Genomic DNA, 8928 nt, shown 5'->3' with positions numbered 1-8928 from the left:
ACTCTTGAGTCTTCAGCAAGACTGATGAGCCTCATGCTGGTCCGCAGGAGTCACCTTCACCTGAAGCAGGCCAGGTCGGTTCAGAGGGTTCAGAGGGTACTTCTTCTTCCCAGTCATGTTTGAGAAAGGAGCCCAACTTCACTGTTAACTCTGGTTCTTTGATTTGCTTACACAGCAATGAATTTAAACCTGCACTATTTTACTGACCTCAAGCAGAGTCTCATTGCACTAAGGCACAAAAAGGCAAGCAGAAGTAAACAGCTCAGTGTTGTTTAACATTCATGAAGTTAAATAAAAAGGCAGTGGACTTACTATGCAGGGGGATACTAATGCAGTAGCTGCGGAGACTGAATTCCCCCAAAGCCTTTACAATGTAATGCCTGTTGCAGCCAAACAAGCTTCCCACAGCCACCCCAAGTATGCTCTCTGTGATTAAAATGCTACAACAAGCCTGGTTGTTGGTTTGACCACTGCCTTTCCGCTGAGACCACCAGCAAGAAAGCAAATGGGTTTTGGTACATTGCTATGAACAGCACAGGCAAAATAGAGGAAGAAAAAAAACCCAGACTGCAGCCTATCCTTGAAAGTTATGCAAGAAGAGAGGTACATGATGAGCTTTTCCCACAGCAAAGTTTCCAGCTACTATTGCAAAACCTCAGCAATCACTCAGAGACTCTTTCATGAGGTCTCCTAGGGTCACTATTCACTTCAAAAATCAGCAGAAAGGTGGCACAGCAAGGATTCTACTGTATTGCTACAACTGGTTGGCAGAATTGTCTGGGGAAAGCCAGAATGTTGCAGCCATCACTCCCAGAACTGTCTGAATTTACAGACTGGTAAGCCATTAGGATCCATTTTGTTAGATTGAAGAAGATATCCTCTGGTAACTGTAGCCTTGTACAGGCCATGTGTCTTATCTAGACTAGTCACCTTGTTTCTATCTACAGAGAGATAAACACTTTCAGAGGATCTTTCAGTCATATTAACACAGCAATCTATTCCAGAAGAATTATCTCTCTTAGGGCACCCCTCTCTTTCCATTGAGTTTGTCAACTTAGATTAAGGGACTACACTTTTCATACCTAATGTCATGTGAGACAAGTCCCTCTCCTCATTGAAGATTTGTTATCGAGTTCCTTTTACCATGTAGACCTTTCCTCAATCTTATCACCTTGTCATTTAATATTACTTTCATACAGATTGCTTTTGTAGGCTCTAATATATCAAGACTAGTTTCTAACAGCCATTTAGCAACCTGAAACGAAATTATTTTAAGAACTCTTGAGATGAATTGCTTTACAGTCTTTATGACATTCATTCAAGGTTCATAATCTTTGTTGCCTCTTGCAATAATTTAAGAGACAAACCACTGCTGGGAACAGTATGTGTCCCTCCAACCCCACCAGCCAACAAAAATTTGCAGAGTTCAAGAGAAATCTCAGAGAATGGAAGAGGAAAAAAAACTCACAAAGAGCAATCACTACAGATATTGAGATTTATTGCTGATTTTCCCTTTCTGCAAAGCTGTCAAACTGCTGCAGTTCCAGAAGGGGATTATCTCCAGAAGCCCCTTGGCCTCAGTCCCTGTGCCAGTTCAGACGACGTGACCAGAGACCTGTGTGTGGCAGCTTGCTGCTTACAGAACAGTTGGAGACAAAATCCGTCCTTCCGGATCCTGAATTTATGGCAGGATCTGGGCTCTGACATTGCTTGGTATGACCTGCTGTCAGCTTCCAACAAAAAAAACTGGGGGCATCCACTGTGGAATGTTGCTTTTCCTGAGTTTAGTTCCCTGTGCAAGAAGCTGCTACTGAGAGGTTCTCACACAGAGCCATCAGCATGAGACAGTGCATTTTTTTCCTTTACCACATCAATCTGATATAGTTTGTCTTGTGCTTTGAGGCAAAGGCTCCTTATCATCTTGCCAACTATGCAGCTTCCTTACCAGCACTATTAATAGCATAGCTTTTCTTTCTTAATGAAAAAACAATAGATCTCTTTCCTCATGTTTGGTTGCACTTCTTCATTCCCGCTGCCGCAATTTTTTTCATCATAGTGTCTCTAGGCTGCAAGTCAGCTCTTTTCCAGCTGGTGAAATCTGGTTCCTCTTTATGTGCCTGTCCTTTCAGTGTAAACAAGCAATGCTTCTCCAACTCCACTGATTACAAGGCTGTAAACAAAGTACACCACAAATTTAGCATCAGGCAAGTCCCTCTACTTGATACAACAAAGGTATTGTTTTACCTAAACACATTTCAACCTAGAGACAGTAACCCAGGTGATTTTTTTCACTTGTCTTGCTAAGAGAATGCTGAAACCCAAAATGTCTTATTTAACTGATCGTATCAGAAACAACCTTTCCTATATTTTAGTGCTGATGGTATTCAGTGAAAATGCATAGACAGAAATCTAAATAGAGAAAGTTGCCCCTAGTTACAAGAATAGCTCCACACTAGCAAGAATAGGAAAGGAAGGCAAGGGAGTTTGAACCTCATTAGCTTAATGATTCCCTCTTTCTGTTTGTGTTCTGTCCTGAAAACTTGCCACTTGATAATGTCAGGGGAGATGTAAAGCCTAGGTTTTGGGGACTAAGGAAATTTGGGAAAAATACTTTTGCTCTGGTGTGATCCCATTGGCACAGTGAGGCCAGCAGAAATGCTCGTGTTTGCCTCTCTCTGTGCAGAACACGGTGAAAGAACCTGCACCATCCAAAATGGCACACATGCCCAAGTGCTTCCTGTGCTGCTCACAGCATAGTGGAGGCAATAACACCTCCCTCCAAAACTCAGGCTAGAAGCAGGATGAATTGTTTTACAAAAACCTTCACTGAAATATGCTATCAACCCACTCAATCCATTCAATAGTTAATCCCCAAATATCCTCTCTCTGCTATCTATCATAGCTGACAAGAATATGGTAGGATGCCGACTCTTCTCCCCTTTTATAACAGTGCAAAGCTAAGTGTACTGACCTTTCATCTTGGCCTCATGGCTTAATTAGCTTATGAAACAGAAAAGCTCCTTAATGAACTTTATAAACAAAACAAACTTCTGTTAAGTTCATTTGTAAGAGGGCTTTTTTTTTTCCTTGGGAAGATAAAAAAAAGGCATGTAAGGCTGAAGGCTCTTTGGTCTAATAGTATTACATTCACTTAAATCGTAGCTTTAGTGAGCTGTTTTAAAAACCACATAATTGCCCTTGTTCCTGAGAGGGAAAAAATATTGTATAACAACAGCACAGTATCTTACAATTACACAGTAAACAGCCCTGGAAAGTAGGTGCTACAGACAGTCTGTAGACAGTCCACTGGGGAGACAGGCTACCTTTGGTGTGGAATCACCAACAAGGAGCAAAGGGCTGAGAGGGCTGCAAGCTATTAGAAAAGATCTAAACCACCTGAGTCTGGTTGCCTGCGACCACTAACAACCTCTGAGTGCTTTTCTTTGGAGAGGGTTAACCCCACTGTCTTGCCTGGATTTCATCTCCAGTTATAAACATACACTCTGCATTAATTTCTTTGGAAACTAAGGTTGGATAATGTATTCTTTATCCTGAAGAAAAAAAAACCCAAACCAAAACACTTCCTGTAGAAGACCTAAAATCAACAGAGACTTAGAAATTTTTTTTTCCCCATTTCTACAGAGTAGTTTTCCAAATTTTTAACAGAGACTTTAAAAAACAAACCTAATTTTGACATACCATCCTAAAAATTAGACTGGCAATTCTGTACAAAAGATAGTAACTGCACAGCCCCATTCTGTAAAAAGATGCCTGCATCTAAACTGTTATTTAATATCATACATCCTACATAAGAGAAGAAGAATCCAGATTACTAGGCCACTAGAAACCACTGTTATATCTTCAAGATAAAGCAGAGCAAAAACCACAGCTAAATGCCAACCCTTGATTTACCTTCAATTTACCATCTGGCAAATCCTTCAGCTTCTGTTTATAGTCGGGTAACAGCTAACTGCATTTGCCTGTCATTCAAAAATTAACATATGATATTGTCCATGACAACACTGAACCAACACTAAAATCCTCAGTCATTAATGATCTCATGAGTGTTTTGCAGCTGCTATCATCTAACAAACTATTCCCAAAGTTTTGCTGATAAGCCAAGACAGTGCCGATGCACAAGCAATATGAGAATTCAAATTAAAAAAATAAATAAAAGAAATGGTTTTCTTTTTGAATTATGACAATCAAAGTGTAACAGTGGCCCAAGGGCTAAAGCAAAGTTTCTCTTAAACATACAGAAGTGTCCATCATTTATATAACTTGAAGTACATACAGGGCATGTGGTATGTGTGCAACTATATGGGTCCACATGCTCACATTAACAAAGGTACACATTTTTTTTTAGTATACGTGTCAGTGAATACATATATTTAATCCAAGCCTACCTCTAGCACGCACATGATAGACCTGCACAAACACATGTAAAACACGGTGAAGAGCAGCAAGTTAATGGCCTAGACTAGGAGTGTTGTGGGTGCATTGATAGCAGTTTAGTCTCTTACACACAGATCACGTGTATTCCTAGCTCTAAAAAAAATACACAACTTATTTCAGCACTCGAGATTACATGTGCCTAAAATACACATAGGAATGCATATTCACACACAGGTAAATGGGGCTGGTTTGCACCAAGATTCTTCTTTCTGTAACAATTTTATCACACTTGAAAAAAGAATATGCTAATTCCACTCACTGTAGAGCTTAGTCTTTAGGATGGCAATCAAACTGTAAGGTACAAAAAGAAAGACTAAAGCTTTTCAAAAGTAAGCAGACTTTTATTTCCATTAACAAAGCCATCCTCAGAGATACATGCCTAATCCCAAATTGAGATGTTATTTGCACGGCAGAAGCACTGAGGAGCATCAGCCATGGTCTGTGATTCCCTTTCACTGGGTGCTATACAAACACAGATCAAAAACACTGCCTTTGACCAAAGCAGTTTGCACCACAATCCTTTATATTACTACCTAAAAAAATTCAGGTTAGGTGATTCATAATGTGTGGCCACACATTTCAAAATCCAGATACAGCTTTGGAAAAAGTTTATCATCATCACTTTCTACTGTTTTCATTTTATGCATTCACAGTACACAGTGTGTTAGGGAAACTTGAATGCACCCTTTTGGTTAAAACGATGTCAGCAAACCTCGGCTCCAGTGTTTTATTTCCAATTCTGCCACTAAATTGTAGCATGACTTTGATGGGTCATTTATTTGCCTATTGCATCTATTTGCCTAGCAGTAAAACATGCTGAGTGAATTGTGGCAAGGCTTAACATCCAAAATGTCCATGTTCTCCCACAGAGGCAGAAGAAACACTCTTCTATTACTGTACTGCATCCATCACTGCACACCTGGTTCTCCTTACATGCAAAATAATACTGGCAGCAATAGAATTTGACATTTAAAAGTATTTCCACACAAAGCACTGTATGGAAATTCATTTTTACTGTTAAGAAAAAAGCTCGTGTAGGCACTTACCAAGAAATTGTTAGTACATTGGCAGTCATGGCAAAGAAGAATGGTGATAAGCTAGCAGTGATAACCTGTTAAATTGAAAAAACAAACAAACAAACAAACAAAAAACCACTTTGTGAACTTGTACTATCACAAATGAAAACTGGAATACTTTTGCTAAAATTTAATTTCTGAGTATGCAGTCATATTTTTTCCTTTTATTTTTTCTTTTGTTTTCTTAAACAGTAGATGCAGTACCTAAAATAGACAGTCAATGTACAGGAGAAACCAAATGGGTCTATGATAAACAGCGAGGCATCCTGAAGACAGAGTTTACCCTCCTGCCCAACCTTCTTCCCAATGTAAGTAGAGAGACCACATACAGGCACCTCCTTTCCCCCTCAGCCAGTGGGAGGCAGGTCAGAAAGAGCAGAAAAGGACCCAGCAGACAGGGACACAAGAGCTGCACAGCTAGCTTAGGGCAGGAACCTGATTGTGGGGTATTGCTGAGAAAACGTGCTGCAAAACATCAGGCTGGGAAACCAGTGGAGAAACAGTATGACAGTCACACATCACAGTTCAATTCTGACTCCTTGCAGAACCTAGGACACAGCACAGGGAGGGCAGGGAACCAGAGCAGGGTTCCATCCCACCTGGCCTGGCCTAGAAGCTTGCTGGCTTTTACTTGCCAACAACAGACCGGGGAGAGCAGTCAGATCCCATGTTTGGAAAGCCTTGCATTTCTGAGGAGAATGAGAGCTTAAAATGTGTTTATGGATGTATTAAAAAAAAATAAATTATCAGGGTATAGGGCAAAGAAAAAACCCACAATTTCGGTAGGTTTATATCACAAATCTCTCATTACCACAAGGTGTCCTGGGTAGAGAAGCTGGAGAGAAATGATTTTATACTTTCCTAGTACTGATCCCAGAAACAGCTAGATCTTGACATACAGATCCCTGCCTCAGCAGCTATAGAGCTACCACATCTGCAGCCTGCGTGCAGTTTTGGACATTTTGTTGCCAGATGGATAATGTAAATGGAAAGAGTTCAAAGAACAGTGACAGAGTCATTAGATGGGGGGATTGATTTTCAGTCAACAGTTAGGATAAGCAATGCCTGTGGGAAAGGAAGACTTGGTAGTGGTTTACAAATACTTGGAAAACACAAGTACTGAGGAATGAAAGGAACTATTTAGGATAATACAAAATTGCCCAAGGAAAGAGATGAAATTAAGAAACAAAACATTTAAACAATTATCAGCTAAGATTTCCTAATCGTTGTTTGCCTAGTTGACTCCCAGGGGAGACAGCAGAAACTTCATTCCATAATCTATTACTTATTAAAACACTACTACGTGTGCATTAGGGAAGCAAATACCATTTCATAGTGGATTCTGTGCACCAGAGCTTGGAATAATAGTATATCAGTCAATACCTACTACATTTGTTACAGCCACATTTTAAAAGTCGGGTTCTGAATCTGCCTGGAATATAATCAGTGCAGGATCACAAGCAGCAGCGGCAGATGAAGAAGAGGTGGTTGTATGTCACTTCTCCAGCCCCACTCTAGAGTTAGCTGGAGAGGGGACAATAATCTAAAGTTAGCAGTAAGACCATGCAATGGCAGTATGCACCACTCAGGAGCGATGGTGCCCAATGGGGACTACACAGTGAATACCTCCTCTGGCCTATTTGGGGATGTTTCCTACTTTAGGAAGAGTCAGGCATACAGATGGCTTTTCTCCTTCCTAGACATTACCATAAATCACACCCTGATTGTTCTCCATTTGCCTATAGACCAGGCACCTGACAGAGGAAACGAAGCAGGAGATGGACTTGATCCAGGCAGGATACCACAAAACTGCAGACCCATTCCATTCCTGCACAAATGCAAAATTGCTGGTATCAATACAATCACAGACATACCTCCTGATACTAATTTCATCTGACTTAAGTATTTTCACACTGCCAACTGCAGTAGTGTATAACACGGGCAATGATGTAAAGCTTAAAGCTAACAGAAAAAGTGAGCCCCTATTCCAAGGGAAAATCAGAGATGTGTATCAGCTCTACTCCTACACTCTTTTATGTATACATACAAGCAAACATACAACTAAATATATGTACCAAAAAGAGACTGACAAAGAACAAGTCATGAACATAGAATTATTCTTCAAAATTCAAGCAGATCATAATTGCAACTGTGCACATGCATAGTCATTTGCAGCCAGAGAGAGCTGACACCTACTCAAAACAGTGGAATTTAACCATTCAAGAGCCAAATCTTTCCTGCACTTTACCTAAATACAGCTCTGAGGCTAGATATCCATCAGTTCAAATGCAGCGCTCTAAAATACATTCACATCTTGTTATAGCAGGCTGGATTCTCTCCTTACACACATTGCAGCAGATGCATTGACCTACAAGGAACTATTTCTCATTTACATGAGTGTGAATGCTTGTAGAATTAACTGTACCGAGTTTATTTTAGGTTAACGCTAATTCATTACACAAAAATATACAATACTAATTACCGAGCATGCAAACAGAAATGAACAAAGTATGGCAGCTGTGGTATCTACAGAGCATTCTTTTCTTTAAGCTCTTCTCCCAAAAGAAACTGAAGAGCTGTACTTGAGAAGTGGCACAACTTAAAAGTTGTGTCACCCACTCCCTTGTAAGTGCCTTGTTTATTAGAAACTTGAGAATCGAGGCCAACAGCAGAGAAACAGGCATTTAAGAACCCTCCCAACACAGGCCTTATCAGAAACAATACACCATTCTACTGCGATCATCCCAAACCTCTGCAAAAATGGAGGCTGTAGCCTCTTGGACTATTACAGCTGAACACTGCTGTATTTTTTAAAAATTATGTAAGAGTGTCTCAGTGCCAAAGACAGACAAAATGTGGGTTGGAAGTAAGCGTGTGTAAGGAAAAAAAAAACAAACCACAAAACAAACCAAAAGGAAAACACATTGCTAAAATGTCCACCTTTGATTGTTTACCTGAAAGAGGAATATATTTAAAAATGAAAAACAAGTCTTCAGAGAAGCTAACTATATAATTTGTTCCAGGAGAAAAATCTAAAATCTAGGGACATAGTACAGAAGGTAATTTTCTTTTAAGTACATTTCAGCATCTTCTGAAGTGTTTTAAGTGCACATTTAGTTTGAAAAAAAACCCACCTACATTGATGTTCTGAATGGCCTTTAAAAAAAAACCCAAATCACAACAAGCTAAGTGCAGTAATCTCTCTTTCTTCACTTTAAAGGTCACAGTTGTCCTCCCAGGCATTTAGATGCCTTAGGAAAAGGAATGAGCTTGCAAGACAAAAGAAAGCAAGTTAAAGGGCAAACTAAAGTTAATGATTTCCAAATATATTTTGATGCTGAATCTTTAAAATTAAGAGGTGGAAAGGAAAATTTTACTCAGCTATAATACACCCATT

The 8928-nt window shown here is 39.8% G+C and overlaps 1 protein-coding gene across 5 annotated transcripts in view; it reads right to left on the bottom strand.

Moving 5' to 3' along the window:
- Positions 1 to 1481: 1481 nt before the first annotated feature.
- The window catches only part of TMEM241 (transmembrane protein 241), a 55483-nt gene continuing 48036 nt past the window's right edge, over positions 1482 to 8928 (bottom strand). For 2 of the 5 annotated variants that reach the window (XM_032701447.1, XM_032701456.1), the window contains 2 exons: positions 5502 to 5566; positions 1482 to 2170 (listed from right to left, as the gene is read on the bottom strand). In XM_032701447.1, coding sequence (XP_032557338.1) covers positions 5527 to 5566 — 40 coding nt within the window. In that variant the 3' untranslated portion in view covers positions 1482 to 2170; positions 5502 to 5526. Of the gene's footprint in view, positions 2171 to 2971; positions 4549 to 5501; positions 5567 to 8730; positions 8801 to 8928 lie in introns of those variants that run through there. The other 3 variants (XM_032701438.1, XM_032701429.1, XR_004359520.1) reach the window with 2 other exon arrangements.

This window comes from Chiroxiphia lanceolata, chromosome 1 (genome assembly GCF_009829145.1).
Source record: "Chiroxiphia lanceolata isolate bChiLan1 chromosome 1, bChiLan1.pri, whole genome shotgun sequence".
Taxonomy (NCBI): domain Eukaryota; kingdom Metazoa; phylum Chordata; class Aves; order Passeriformes; family Pipridae; genus Chiroxiphia; species Chiroxiphia lanceolata.
This window is presented reverse-complemented; position numbering and strand designations above follow the sequence as displayed.